The sequence below is a fragment of the Pinus tabuliformis genome, chromosome 4_2 (genome assembly GCF_031772625.1).
Source record: "Pinus tabuliformis cultivar Carrire ecotype Pingquan chromosome 4_2, CPIR1, whole genome shotgun sequence".
Taxonomy (NCBI): Eukaryota; Viridiplantae; Streptophyta; class Pinopsida; order Pinales; family Pinaceae; genus Pinus; species Pinus tabuliformis.
The window spans coordinates 1,084,253,097-1,084,269,294 of record NC_142304.1 but is presented as its reverse complement, the minus strand read 5'-3'; the positions used below and the strand labels follow the sequence as shown (position 1 = coordinate 1,084,269,294).

General features: G+C 39.5%; 1 protein-coding gene across 1 annotated transcript in view; it reads right to left on the bottom strand.

Annotated features, from left to right (window-relative positions):
* The window catches only part of LOC149173406 (putative nitric oxide synthase), a 190,489-nt gene extending 178,013 nt beyond the window's left edge, over positions 1-12,476 (bottom strand). The window contains exon 1 of the mRNA XM_089426689.1: positions 12,230-12,476. Coding sequence (XP_089282815.1) covers positions 12,230-12,476 — 247 coding nt within the window. The remainder of the gene's footprint in view (positions 1-12,229) is intronic.
* Between the last annotated feature and the right edge of the window lie 3,722 nt (positions 12,477-16,198).

The following is a 16,198-nucleotide window of genomic DNA, read 5'->3' as shown; positions in this document are numbered from 1 at the left end:
ACTTACTGGAGCAACATACGACCACAGGACGACTCACCCTCCCCTGGTGGTGCGCTATGAACAAGATGATTAGTTCTTTTGTGGGCCGGGATGATTAGTTCTCCCATGGCAACTGTTGAACAAGATGATTAGTTCTCTTGTGGGTCAGGATGATTAGTTCTCTTGTGGCAACTGTGGAACAGGATGATTAGTTCTCCTGTGGGCCAGGATGATTTGTTCTCTATGGCGACTATGGAACATGATGATTAGTTCTCTTGTGGGCTAGGATGATTTGTTCTCCGTGGCGACTGTGGAACAGGATGATTAGTTCTCCTGTGGGCCAGGATGATTAGTTCTCCGTGGCATCCACTGACAGGATGATTCGTTCTCCTGTGGACAGGATGATTAGTTCTCCTGTCGAGGCATCCTACCCATGTAGTTTGGGACTCATGGGAAGTACCTCTCATCTGATCAATGAGCAGGGAAATAAGGATAGGGACCATAGTAGTACTATCGATGGACGCATCGTTGTATCTACCGTACTCCCTATGCTAGGATGACCTCCATTGATCTGGGATCAGTATGAGTGGTTTGAGACACTCTCTTGTGACATTGATCTGGGATCAATGAAATTGATCTGGGATCAGTATGAGTGGTTTGAGACACTCTCTTGTGATATTGATCTTGGATCAATAAAATTGACTTCGGGCCAATAAGAGTGATGTGACACACTCTATTCAGATGAAACTGACTTTGGGTCAGTAGAGAATGGTATAAGACATTCTCGATCAATTCTTCTTCTTCATGGTTCAGCAGAGCAGAGCAAAGCAGAGCTCAGCAGTGCAGGGCATTGATGGCAGAGATAGTATAGTCGAACATATGGATCAGTGGGTGGAGTTCTCCCTAGTTGAGAGGGAGTGTTAAAAATGGCAACTAGGGCCAAACTCCATGTGGGTCATCTTATTAATGGAAGCTGATATTTTTCTTGGATCCCTCTCATCGAGAGGTGTAGGATTGATCTAAAGATCATCCGTTTCCGATAAGTATTCATGGAGTTATGAATTTATTTGCCTTATAAGACAATTCGTCAAGGTCGGCCAGCAACCAAATAAACCCCACATGTGCTCAACCTTTTAGTATAAATAAAGGTGGCCTTCAAGTCATTTCAACACACTTGGGATCTCTTCCTCTCTCTACTTGTCTTTGGGTTTTAGTAGGAGGAGAGATCCTAAGGAATAATGTTGCCTTGATCCAGAGGGCGGAAACGCCAGAACTGCCAGAAAAGCCAGAAAAGCTGGAACTGCTGAAAAATCCAGAAAAGTCGGAACTGCCGGAAAAGCCGGAACTGCCAGAAAAGCCAGAACTGCCGAAAAAGCCAAAACTGCCGGAAAAGACGAAACTGCCGGAAAAGCTGGAAAAGTCGGAACTGCCGGAAAAGCCGGAAAAGCCGAAAAAGGTGAACTGCCGAAAATGCCAAAACTGCCTGAACTTCAAAAAAAGCCGGAAAAGTCGGAACTGCCGGGAAAAGTCGGAAAAGCCGGAACTATCGGAAAAGTCGAAACTGCCAGAGAAGCTGGAAAAGCCGAAACTGCCGGAAATGCCGGAAAAGCCGGAACTGCCGGAACAGTCGGAAAAGCCGGAACAGCCGGAACTGTCAAAAAACCGGAACAACCGGAACTGTCGGGACTGCTGGAACTGCCGAGACTGTCGGAACTGCCGGGAACAACCGGAACTGTCAAGAACAGCCAGAAATTGCCAAAACTGTGGGGAACTGTCGGGACTGCCAGAACTGCCAAGAACAACCGAAACTGTCGGAACTGCCGAGAACAACCGGAATTGTCGGAACTGCCGAGAACAACCGGAATTGCCAGAACTGTCGGGAACTGCCGAAACAGCGGGAGCATCTATCTCCGAATGAGAGCAGCATGCAAGGGACAACTAACTAACATTGGGACAATTGTATGGTACTTAGCAGCAAATACACCAAGCAAGCAATGTTACAGCTAGCATGCAAGGGGCAACTAGCATGCAACAACAAGCATGTTAAGGACAGCAAGCATGCTAGGGACAACAAGCAAGCAAGGTGCAGCCAACACATGGTGCAGCAATGGCACATAATGCAGTACAGTGATGGGTACAGTCATGATTAATGAAACATGATGAGATGTAGCATAGTGATGATGGGTGCAGCATGGTGCAGCGCGGTGAGGTGCAGCGTGATGACGAAATGCAGCATAACGATAGGTGAAGGAGTCACCTTAGAGAATTAGTTGAAGCAGCATGTCTTCAACTGATCTCATGTATCATCTTCTTAGAGATGATCTATGCTCTTATCTAGATAAGTCAAAGTGTTGACTTCGGTTGTAAACATACTATCTCTCTCTCTCTCTCTCTCGCTGTTGAAATATTGAAGAACATATAAGAAGAATTGATCAAGGGTTTCCCCATATTGGGGTTTGTCCCTGGCTAGCACCACATCTTGTGTCCTCTTGTCTTGGCTTGTCTTCTGCGGCTTATGTTTATGTTCTATCTGCAGTTTACTTTAATGCTGATGTGATTGCTAATTTGGAAAAGATATGGAGCTAACTCTGAAAATTGAAATAAATTGCTCTAAGCATAGAACATTCCTAAAATTAACAACTATATTGACAACAATAGGTGAATAAACTTCTTGTCCAATGCTTCTTACTTTGTTGAGTACCTTCAGTTTTCAAGAGGAGACATCATTGTCAAGATGAGCAGGTCAAACCATTAAATTAATGATAAGGTGTCATGTCACTACCCCTTGGGGTTTTAGCCCACAAAATTGGGTCTTCAACTTAAAATGCAAATATCTTTCAAATCCTTAAAGAACTATGTGGGGTACCACATATCATCGGAAAGATATTTTCGAGGAGAAACCAACTAGAATGATTTGGATGCGAGAAACCACCAATTTCTATGCCAAATTTGTCGATGAAGATCGAGGTAGCTCCTGGTGTTACTTGGGTTGTCATCAATGACAACCACTTATCAACAACTAGAAAATAAAATGAGAGAAAAATAAAAATTATATCCAAGTGGAAAATGATAAAAAAAATGAAGTGGACTTTCCCAAGAAGAGAGTCTAGTCAAAAAATGAAGGAATCTCCACTAATCAAGGAAATTAAGCTCCAAAAAAAAATTGATGGTCCAAGGAAGAAGCTAATGGTCCAGGAAAATCGATTTCACTGGAGTGATAGTCTCGATTTTTAATTTGAATGAGAATTTTTCAAGGAAAAAAGAGAAGAATATTTTTAAGTAGTCCAAACCACTCCGTAATCAAATTTTAACTCAACCCTAGCCACTCCTCCAGTGAAAATGGATTCTCCTCCTCAAGATCTGTGCAAGCTCATCAAGGGTTACAATTTTGTGGTCATGGATCTAGCCGTTTTCCTCTTGGATCTAGCCATTTTCACTTTGGACCAAGATGTTTTCCACTTGGAGGGGATCTCCTCTCAATTTTTCTATAAATTAAGCTCTAAGCTCCTCATTGTAGGCATGAAATTGTAATTTCTGAGCTACTGGCTAGTGAAACTCTGTTGTACTGAAGAAGAAAAAATTGTGTAATAAAGAAAGACTTTAGGGGCACATGCTTTGTGGCATTATTCTTCTATTTCCATGGTAATATTTTTCTAATTTATTTGTGCCCAATGCTCTACTATATCTGATCTATAATTTGTTAGTTTTGCATGCCTTTGTTTGGATTAATTTATACAAGTTATCATGTGTTTTTTTCTAGGTTGGAGGGCCACTCTTGATCTAGAAGCACTAGTGGGTTTTTGGTTGAACCGCTAGTCTTATTTTTCATTGTGTACTCCATTCCCTTGTGTATCTAACAAAAGTTTTTGAAGTGTGTGGAGATCTATAATTTCCTAAATCAGATATTGAGCGTTTGGGGAAGTTTTTGGTTGAACCAACCAACTCTCAAGGGATAGAGGTGGAAGAACCCACATCGGTTTCTCTCAAAGTCTTATCAAACGATTTTATTCGAAAAGGGAGTTTCCTTGCTATAAGCTTAGAATATCATCAATTTTAAGATCTATTTCTTTATTGATGTGCTTTTACTGAATAATCTAGCTATCTAGAGCTTATTTCTTGCTTGCACAAGAGCGGAGGTGTCCTCACACTCTTGTCGCTTGCAAATTTGTAATTTTATGTATATATTCTAGCCATTTTGTAAATATATTTCTTTTGTTCCTCTTGTATATTTGGATCTCCTTTTCTAAGTTTGTGCAGATCTGAAAGAAGCGGGTTTGGCTTGGTGATTTTTTCACACAAAAAAAAAATTGTAGGTGGATGTTTGAATATTAAAGAGACAAATACTCTTTTTTGGAAGCCAAAACATACCCCCGTTTGTGGATCAAACCTTCATCTCTCTCTCCTTTGCGCAGATCTACTAAACGGCTAGGGTTTTGGAATTTACTTTGAAGGGATTATCACTTGGAGGCTTGAAAAATCATAGATCTACATTTTTAAGGACCTTTTCCCTTTGGTCGTGAGCATATAAGAGGATCCCTCTTCCTCTCTTGCGCATAATTTGTTCCTAAAGCTTGGACGTCTATCTCTTTGAGAAAGATCTCTCAAAAGAAATGATTTGCTTGTTGAGGGAGTCTTCACAACAAATTGTGCCATAATCATTATTTAAATTTCTCATTTGTAATTCTAAGTCTTGAGGAAAGGATATTGGCTCCTTAAAGCACTATTTTGTAGACCCTCCTCTAGATCTAGAGCCTCACTTCTCTATAAGAGGGTTTCACTTGTAATATTAATAAAAAGAAATATTTTGCTTGAGGGAGCTTGGGGTTTTTCCCTTGGCATCCCACCTCCTCATTTGGAAGGAGGATCTCTTTGATGGTGGTGACTAACTTCATTTTGCATTGTTAGCTTGGTTTATTTTCTGTCAGGCCAGGGTAACTCCAGCAATTAATGAGCGCAAGACAGAACTGGTGATTTTATTCATTAGACAATTGTTATTTATACATATACAAAACGGATCAGTTCATCTTCTAGATGACTGTCCAGCTTCACCTCATCCGTTTCGGATTAGGTGTCAACATTCCCCCCCTTAATCTGAAGGGATGTTGGTGAGTCCAAGCATCGTTCTGAATCTTTCAAGCTTTTCTCTTCCAAGCGCTTTGGTGAAGATGTCTGCAATTTGCTCATTTGTGGAACAATGACGGAGATGGATTGTTTTGGCCTCAACATGATGTCGGATCATATGATATTTAGTATTGATGTGCTTAGTACGATCATGGAACTTTGGATTCTTGGCCAACTTTATTGCAGATGTGTTATCAATCATGAGTGGAGTAGATTGTATTTGTTTTACCTACAAATCTTCAAGAATTTTCCTGAGCCACACAATTTCTTTTGTTGCTTCAGCTGCTGCCACATATTCTGCTTCTATTGTGGAATCTGCTGGTACTGATTGTTTGCGTGATCTCCAGGAGACAGCTCCTGATCCAAGACTCATAGCATATCCTGAAGTAGATACCCCAGTTTCTTTGTCTCCATCGAAGTCTGAATCAGAGTATCCAATCAAGTTGAAGTCGTCCACCTGTGTATACTTGATTCCAAGGTCTTGAGTTCCCTTCAAGTACCTTAGAATTCTTTTTGCAGCAGACCAATGTCCCTCACAAGGTTTTTGCATAAACCTGGAGAGGATTCCAACAGCAAATGAAATGTCTGGTCTGGTAGTAGTGAGGTAGATGAGACTTCCTACAAGCTGTCTATACTTTGTTGCATCCTCAAATTCCTTTCCTTCAATAGATGTGAGCTTCAAGTTTTGTTCCATTGGAGTAGAAAGGGGATTGCACTCTGTCATGCCAAATCTGTTTAACAAATCTCCAATGTATTTCTTTTGAGAAAGAAATATGGACTTTGGATGTTGGGTTACTTCAATGCCAAGATAGTAATGAACATAGCCCAAATCAGTCATTTCAAAACTTTTTCCTAATTCTTTCTTTATGGATGCAATATAGCTTTCATTGTTCCCTGTCATTAAAAGATCATCTACATATACCACAAGATATACAACTGTTTTGCCAACTTTCTTGACAAATAAAGTTGCATCATCAAGATCAAAATGTTTGAAGTTGAGTTTCAGAAGATGCTCAATTAGTTTTTCATACCAGGCTCGTGGTGCTTGTTTGAGGCCATACAAGGACTTCACAAGTTTGCATACTTTATTTTCATGTCCTTTCACAGCAAATCCTTCAGGCTGGGACATAAAAACATTCTCTTTTAGATCTCCATTCAAGAATGCAGTTTTTACATCCATTTGATGGACTTTCCAACCGTTCTGAACAGCTAGTGCAAAAAGTGTCCGGATGGTGGCCCATTTTGCTGTGGGAGCAAAAGTTTCCTCATAATCAACCCCTTCCTTCTGTGCAAAACCTTTTGCCACAAGCCTAGCTTTGTGCTTGTCAAGTGAGCCATCAGCTTTGTACTTTTCTTGTAGACCCACTTGCAGCCAATTGGTTTGGTTCCAAATGGAGGATCAACCAGCTTCCAAGTGCCATTCTTTATGAGGGCATCATACTCCTTCTGCATCGCTTCTCTCCATTCATCATGAGAAGCAGCTTCTTTGAAGGAAGTTGGTTCAAAATCTGTAGACAAGTTCAATTCACAATCATAAGTAATATCCATATCAACAGGTGAATTAGAGTTATCTACATCACCTCCATCTTGTCGGTTTGTATTTCTGGTTCCTGTTTTTCCAATTTCATCAGGATGAACACTTTCAAGTGTCTTTGTCAGCCACTTTGGGGGACCTTTCTGAGATGGTCCAGGTTGTTCTGTTGATTGAGTTGGGACTGAATCAAGATTAAGTCTCCCAATTCTATCAATTACATCACTTAAAGCATTATCCGTTGTTAGAGTGTCATGCAGGGGAGATTGTTCTTCAGAAGGAGATTCCAAGTGTTGATCTAATATAGGAATCCCCCCTTCAAGATGTGGAATCTGATTATCAAACTCTTGAAATGATTTCGGTTTTGTGAATCTATCCAAGCGATTAAGTTGCCGCTCAACAACACTGTCAGATTGGATGATTCAAGAAAAATGACATCTCTAGATAAAACAAACTTTTTATTTACTTCATCATAAAGGCGGTATGCTTTAGATGTGTTTGAATACCCCAGGAAGATACACTTACAACTTCTAGCACCAAGTTTGTTTCTATGTACCTTTGGTATTAAAGCATAACAGGTGGAACCAAATATCCTGAGATGTTTACCGAAGGGACATGTCCATACCACAATTCATAAGGAGTCTTGTTTCTTATAGCACTAGATGGACATCTATTCTTTATATATGCAGCACATAGAACAGCATTAGCCAGCCCAAAACATTGTCTTTACATTTTTGAAGAAAAGCATGGATCGTACCATATTCAAAATTGTTCTGTTCATTCTTTCAGCTACACCATATTGTTGAGGATTATAAGGCACAGTTGTTTGATGTTTAATCCCATGTTGGCGAACATAGTGTTCAAATTCATTTGATGTATATTATTTTCCATTATCAGTGCGAATAGACCCAATATGAGATTGTGCATCATTTTCAATCCACTTATGAAAATTCTTGAATGTTTGAAAAGCATCAGATTTGTTCTTCAATAAGTAAACCCAACACATTCTGGTGTAATCATCAATAAATGTCATGATATATTTATTTCCATTTGCAAAAGGAACAGGCATTGGACCACATAAATCTGAATGAATAAGTTCAAGCTTCCTATGTGCTCTTGAATGTGAATCATGAAAAGACTGTTTGCTATGCTTTCCTAGAATGCAAGCATCACATTGTTTATGTTTTCTAGGAATTGTAGGCAAACCAGCAACACCATTTTTCTTCAACAAGCGGAGACTATCATAGTTTAAATGTCCAAATCTAGCATGCCATAATAAACTTGATGGAAGTGCACCTTCTTCATGATGAGAAATATATGAGAAATGTTGTGCATGAGCAGAGGTTCCTTGCAGTTTAAGGAGTCTTTCTTCTTCTATACCCCTCATGACAAGTGAGTGGTCAGATGCCTTTCTTACCTCAAGCTTGCCATCAAACATGTGAATGGAGTGACCTTGCTGGCGGATGTGGACCAGGGACAGCAAGTTTCTCTTCAGCTGTGGGAGATATAGAACATGATCCAGAAGAAAGTCTGGAAGACCAGGCAGTTTAAGCCTGATTGTGCCAAGCCCTGATGGCTTGATTTTTGACTGATCTGCAAAGTATACTGCTCCATCAACATTGTCAGTGAAATCTTCAAAGAAATCTCTCCTATGAGTCATATGACAGGTTGCTCCTGAATCAAGCAACCAGTCATTTTTCGAAGAAGCAAGTGAAGCATTAAACAAATCTTCATTTACTCCAATGTTACATTGTGCCTCAATATAGTGAGCGGATTCAGGTGCTTTACCTTTGTCTGTGTCATCAGTTTTACCTTTCTGCTGATTTCTTCTCTGCTCAACCTTGTCCCATGGTAGCTTGCATGTAGAAGCATCATGTGATCCATTTCGTTTGCAGCGAATGCAATGCAGATCTGCCTTTTCTGCTTGAGGATGTCTGCCCCCCCTGCCTCTGAAATATCTTCCTCTTCCTCTTCGTCCACCTCTTCCTCTTGTAGAATCTTGAGCAGGATGCTTTTCTTTATGAGCAAGGCAAACAGTCTCTTCAGAAGATTCAGGGACTGTTTTCTTTCCAAAGGCTTTCTCTCTTTCAGCAAACTTTTTCACGAGAGTGTCAAAGGTTATATCTTTAAGATTTCCATTTGCTTGTAAAGACTCAAGATAGTTAGAGTAGGTAGGATAGAGTGCTTTGAGAAAGGCAATAAGAGAGATATCCAGCTCAACCTTAGTGGATTTAATATCATGCACTATAGACTTTATTTCAGATGCAAGAGTAAGAGGATCATTATTTTTCAGTTCAAGAGTGAAGAGTTTAATCATGAGCTGAACAACTTCAAGTGCAGAATGTGTATCATAGAGTTCTTTCAGCTTTTGTAAAGCTTCAAAGGCAGTGGAATAGGATGAAATATGACGACTTACTTCCTCATTTACAGATGCTGCGATCAATGCAAAGGCTTTGCTGTTCTTGTTTTCCCAAATGGCGAGTTCTTTGTCTGATGTGGGCTGCACAGGGTCTTTGTCTTCTTCTCCAACACACACTCCTTTCCACAGCTCATTGTAGATGAGGGTGTGTTTTACCATTCGAGACCATTCTGAATAGTTCTCCTTGCCAGTGAGAACTATTCCTACCATAGAAATGATTGAATGCATTCTGTAAAAAAAAATATCTCTGCCAAAAACTTCTGTTAAAAAAAATCCTTATATCATAGCCTTATGCATCAGCATCACCATTTCTTATATCACTGCCACACTACTGTGTTTTGAGAGAAAAAAAAAGGCGCTAAGGGATCTCTTCAACATATATCACTTCAATATATATCAATGCATATCATGTAATACTACAGATGCTTTAGACCCAAAACTGCTCAACCACAAACTGCTATCATCACATAAAACTGCTCAATCAAAAAAGGCTGTGGAATATTTAAAGGCTGGTGCTGCCAAATCAACAACTCATAAAAAAACTTCAACGCTTACATATACTGATGACAATACTCTGCTCATGTCACAGCAATTCCATGGAAAACGCAGTGATACCAATAGATACACAAGCAGCGCTTCAATAGAATCTTATAAAAAAAAATGCAGCGATACCACAGTCTTTACAAAAGCGCAGTCGCAATGAAGAAATATACAGTTGAACAACCACACCACCAATTCATTGCCGTTCTATGATGTCATTATACAGTAAAAAATGTTCTTCAGTTTTATATGATTGCCAGACATTCAAAATCCAATGGATAAAGTATGGTATACTTTATTAGTTAATGGTAATGACGCGGAATAACTTCAACCAACAATTTCTGGAATAATCAAATCGGAATAACTTCAACCAACAATTTCTGGAATAATCAAATCGGAATAACTTCAACCAACAATTTCTGGAATACCCCGCATCTCCACCATTCTTACCACAGTCCACGGGTTCTCAAACCGTTGTGCAGTTCTGGCGCCCACGGGTTCTCAAACCGTTGTGCATACAATGGGTGTGAATCCGGGTTACGGGTGCTTGTTGCGTGCAACAATAGGAGCAGTCAAACAAAACGCAGCGAATACCACAGTCATCAAAAGGCAGTCACCATTCTATTAAAAACGCAGTCACCGCATACATAAAGCCTTATCCATTTGAATTCAGAAAACCAGTGAACCTGGCTCTTTTTAAATGCAGCGACACACACCTGCATGCAATTTGAATAGCAGAGAGAAGAGAATCGATATCAATTTGAATTGCAGAGGGAAGAGAAGCGATATTAATCAGGAGCGGAAATGTTTTCAGGATGAAGAAAGAGAGCTCTAATATGAACCAGCTCAACTCGACGCTCAAGTCTTCCCTATCAATGCTCAAAAAACCGAGTCTAAGCAAAGCGTTAACAGTAAAAACGTTGAGGTTCTCAAAGGACGTGATCAATCCCAGAGAAATTGTGACAGAAATCGTCAAGCATGCCAAGGAAAACGGTTCTATGCGTTCAATACCAAAAAAAAACGACTCCTCACCAAAAAACGCACATCAATTACTCATGATCTGAGGGCGCAGTCTCAGAGGCGCTCAGGACAGAGGGCGCAGTCTCCAGAGGCGCTCAGGACAGAGGTTTCATGAGGCAGCAGAAACCTGGCAGAGGAGTTACAACTATTTTAGGGACTGGGACCTGGGCTCTGATACCATGTCAGGCCAGGGTAACTCCAGCAATTAATGAGCGCAAGACAAAACTGGTGATTTTATTCATTAGACAATTGTTATTTATACATATACAAAACGGATCAGTTCATCTTCTAGATGACTGTCCAGCTTCACCTCATCCGTTTCGGATTAGGTGTCAACATTTTCTTGCTCACTCATTATTGATTTAGACTAGCTCTCTTTTATTTCATTCATTAGTTTCATTAGCCTCTTGATCTACTTTTTGTTTTTCATTGAAGTAACCTCTCTAATTTCTTAAGCTAATCTCACATTGATATCATAATTTGTGCTCAAAATTGTTAATTGCCAATTTGATCATTAAAGTGGAATTGTATTTCTCTATTTTAATTGCCAAATCTTCATCTTATTTGAAGTTCTTGTATTAATTTAGCATCTAATTTGCATCTTTTGATTCTCTAAAATTTACCTCCAAGCATAAGCTTGGTTGATAGATATTTAAGAAACTTCCTCAATTGTCATTCAATTTGAGTTTGGAACAAAGGTTAAAACACATTACCTCGCAGTTCTCTTGTTTGCCAAGCCCCTTGTAGGAACAAAGGAATGCGGGTTGTATTGAAGAACTTAGGGGTATCGTATTGAAGAACTAAGGGGGTATCATTAATGAGGCCTTAGCCTTCTTGCAACCACCTCACTCCTGACCAAGTTGAAGGAATTGAGGGGAAGTCACACCTTAGATTAGGCAATTTAAATAAAAATTACCAAGACCACTCTTTATTTCACACGTTCACATATAACCTTGCTCACTTTGCACACAATTGGGTAGTGTATAATTTGGATTGTGATCTTATCATTTACTTGCAAACATTTCATATTCTTGTACTTGTTCATGTGCTGATTGCTAATTGTCCTTTAAGCATTATATCATAATTGAGCATCTTTCCTTTAAGTACAAGTTTTAGCCTAAGTTGCATGAGACATCGAAACGTCTAGAAGTTTCTGAACAGGGACAGCCCGAAACGCGACCCACGGAAAATGGAAACGCGACCGAAATGTCTCATATCTATATATATATATATAATGTTGTGTGTGTGTGTGTGTATATGTATATGTATATGTATATATATATATATATAGTCAATATTAAATAACACATTATTTTCCAAGAAAAGAAAGAATGAGACATATAAATGACATTTTAGAAAGAAATCCAAATTTATATTAACTCTAACAGATAATTACATGATCCAAAGATCCAAAATTATCTTTTATAGATGAGGCTTTACATCCAAGGCTCCAAAATCAACCTTTATATGTGAGGCTATATGTGCTAAAATTGAAATAAAGCATGAGCTAAAGACAATTATGGCTACATTAACATATCATTACTAATAAAACTCCTCATCCTCATTAGCAAAGATCAAACAAGATGCTTGTTCAATAGAAGAGGCAACTCTACTAGTACTTCCAGTTGCAATTGCATCACCACTGGCACAAATATCAAGAGCAGAAACAGAGAGCTCTAAATCTGGACATTTGGGTGTTAGAAGAGGCCCACGGCCTTCTTCACCGCTTGAGAAAGGTAAAAAAAAATCGCCTTTCTGTTGCCTGAAACGCGACTGAAACGTCGTTGGCCTTACTGTACGGCATTTCGAAATAGTGAAATGTCGTACGATACGGCCAACGACATTTCGGCCACGTTTCAAGGTCATTTCGGGGTTTCAAGCCGTCCCTGGTACCATACGCCACCTTTTTAGGCGTTTCCTGCAACATAGGTTTTATCCTATTGCAAGGTCTATCTTCATTTTGTTGCTCATATCTCAAATTGGTATATAATCTATTGTGGTTGATTCACTAACACTTGTTCTGCAACTTGTTATTCTTGTAACTTGAATATCATAACTCAATTGCAAGTAGTGTGATTTCTTCTTGAGCATATATCTCTTGAAAGTTATATTTAAAGGCATTGGCCTCTTACAATTTGCAAGATACCTTGTTGATTTTATTGGATCTATATTGTTGATATTTATATGCTCATAAACATTTATACTTGCTAAATCAATTTATAATTTTATTTCAAGTTATATTGAATGGTGATAGCCTTACTAGCCATCTCCTAGACATTGTTATCCTTAACAAGTTTTTCCCTTAGAATCATCCTTAGGGACCACCCCCCTTAGCTTAGCTAGGAGAGAGCATAAATGAAGAGAGTTGGGACAGATGACAACCTCTTCTCTGAGTGTTGCCACAAAGCACACAACTTGTGGGGATGAGGATTTTTCCCACATTCCTAGCTGTGCAATTTCGCAGACAACAAGCCCCAAACTTATGGGGTTGTTTTGAGGCCCTAAATGATGTTTTTTAGTAATTTGGGGAGCTAGGGGTTGCGTGGCATGCCCTTTCCCTAGTCGAAGTAGTTCTTATATAATTTTTTCTAGCGAGCTTTCACACACTCAAAGCAGATATTGTATGCAAAAGTTGTACCCCCAGGAAGTTGATGTACCAACTAACCACTTTGGGGCCTGCAAACCATTTGGCATTTCATCTTCTCGAGTTAGGTTTTTAGATCTCTAGAGTTTTTCCTTTATTTAAAATGCCATTCTTTCAACCTCTCGTAATAGCTTTTGTCAATGTTCATAGTCGCCATCTCTCTTTGTTCAGAGATAGCTACCACCATTCTAGTCAATTTGTGCCCCACAAGTATTCTATTATTTCATTTATTAATAAAAGTTGGGTTTTCACCATATTGTTGTAATCTTTGCTATATTTCTCTGTGTGCATTCCATTTATCTACCTACATTCCATTTCATTCCTTGTACAACCCGAATCACTTATAACTGACACCTATCATTTCAAAGGGTAAGCCTAAGAACTATTCCTCCCCTTAAGGTTGGAAGTTAGTCTAGTTGTCATTGATGTAAATATCCATTGAAGAAGGTAGGCTTGATGATGACCCAACATTGAAGAAGGCAGGCTTGATGATGACATAATGATGTCCTTACATTGAAGAAGACAAGGACACATTTAAGAAGGCAAGGAAGTACTACACTCCATTTCTGCACTCACAAAGGATCAGTGACATTAAAACCCATTTTTTTTCATCTCCTCAGAGGAAGAATTTCTTCATGAGACCTCCACCATCTGAAAGAGCATAATTTTATCTTTCCAACGAGCTATTACTCAATCAAAATATCCAAGCGGTTTGAAAGTTATTAATTTTTGAAGTTAAGATTAATTTTCTTGTTAGTGAGCCGACCTCACCCTTCCAAGACAAGTCGGCTTACTTCAAGGGACATGGTTGTTCGTTGAAAGGTAAATTTTATGTATGTATATATATATATATATATATAGATACCCTTCCAAGACAAGTCGGCTTACTTCAAGGAGCATGGTTGTTTGTTGAAAGGTAAATTTTATGTATGTATATATATACATAGATATATATATATATATATATATATATATATATACATATATATGCGGACAACCTCCTCTTTCGGATCAGCTTCATCCACATAGGAGTTCGGTGATAGAACAATGTTCATAGCTCATGAACAGAGATAATTGATTACACTTTAACATCTCCTGAGGTGAATTTGGGTATAGTTGTGGTGAAATTCGGTGAACCTGTGGTGAATCTCGGTGCACTGTGGTAGAACTCGTGAAGGACAGACCTATCTGTGGCATACTATTTCGGATCTGTGTCTATTGCTAAGGTTGACTCCGGACTGTGATCACACAGACCTTCGAAATTGCGGTTTGTTGATACAATTGTGGTATATGTATAGAACTGTGTTTGCACCAGGCCTCGGAACAGTACCTCTTCATTATATTTGCAGCAGAGATCTTTCGGTGGGATAGCAGTATCTCTCGGTCCTGACAAAGTCCAAACCTACAAGTAGCATATGCATATATATATATATATATATATATATATATATATCCGTGGATCAATAAAAATTGAAGCTAGGACTGTCGATAATATACAACAGTGGGGACTCAAAAGTGCGTGAAGGGTTAGATTTGAACAGACCTATGGTTGAACTACAAGAGCTCGGACAGTTAGCTTATTGCAGACCTTGTTGGTAACTTGGAGCTCAGATCTATTGAAAGCTTAGGACTACACCTTGCCTCAGTACCACGGTGCTATAATCTCAAGAATAGTGATAAACTTCAAAAAGTGCAATGTGATCTTCTTTGAACAGATGATGCAGTGTGGTGCTAACTCTTCTTGGGAAGTGTGAAGACAGATCAGTGGTATAGTTTGGTGTTTGGAGCAGTGCAGAATTGAAGATGATGCAGCATGGTGCAGATTAGTGAAGTAAAACTTTTGTGATCAATTAAGTCCAGTGAAGCAGCAGAGAAGGATTGGTGTCCTTGGAGTTGGTGCTCCTAAACTCAAGGTCGGTGCCTTGGACGAGATAGGGTCAAATCCCTAGAGGTCGGAGCCTCATCAAAACCAAGTTGGAGCTTCGGAACACATTTGTACTATATTCTAATTCTCTTGTTGTTAATTTTTGGTATGTTCTATGCTTAGAGCAATTTACTTCAATTTTTCATATTAGCCCAATGTCAATATTCAGATTAGCAATCACATCAGCATGATAGTAAAGTGCAGATAGAACATAAACATAAAACAATAGAAGACAAGCCAAGACAAGAGGACACAAGATGTGGCACCGGCTGGGGACAACCCCCAATGTGGGGAAACCCTTGATCAAATCTTCTTTAGTCTTCAACAGAGAGAAAGAGATAGAGTACAATGATTTTAGGTCAGTACTTGACTTGCCAAATAGAAGATCTAACATCAAAGATTTACACCTTGAAGATGACACAACGAGGTTGCAATTCTGACATCAAGGACTGCAGTTCTGAATACTGGTTAGGGCATATTTATCAGCCCTGAAAATCTGCCCAGATTGCCTTCAATTAATGTGATTGTCCTCTAAGGGAAATTTGTCCCTTTTGCTATAATGCAGAGCAGCCTATAAGCCCTTAACAATAGCTCTGCCTTCCTCTCATTATAGTGGCATCCTACAGCTCTTAGAACAGGCCTGCGGCAGCCATTCAAGAGGATTGTTCCATCCTCTATGGGCCCTCAGACAGCTCCCTTTCTCCACGTCCTTCAAGCAAGATACTCGGCCTTCTTTCAGCCCTTCAGTCTTCCTGGAATGGCTACTGAACAACCCTATTTCATCCACGTTGAATGCCTCTTCTTGTTGTGATCTTAAGCTTCACACTTCAGCCTTCTCCCTACAAGAGCACCCAGGAACAACACTCAAAACAGCCTCTCTTTCACACGTTGTACCTACAGCAAAACATAAGACTTCCACGTTGATTCTAGGGCTTCTTTCTTGTTGTCTTATGGCTCCTTCTTGCAGTGGCTAGGGCCTTCCTTTGACTGCGGCTAGGCTTCTTCTTGATGGCGGATAAG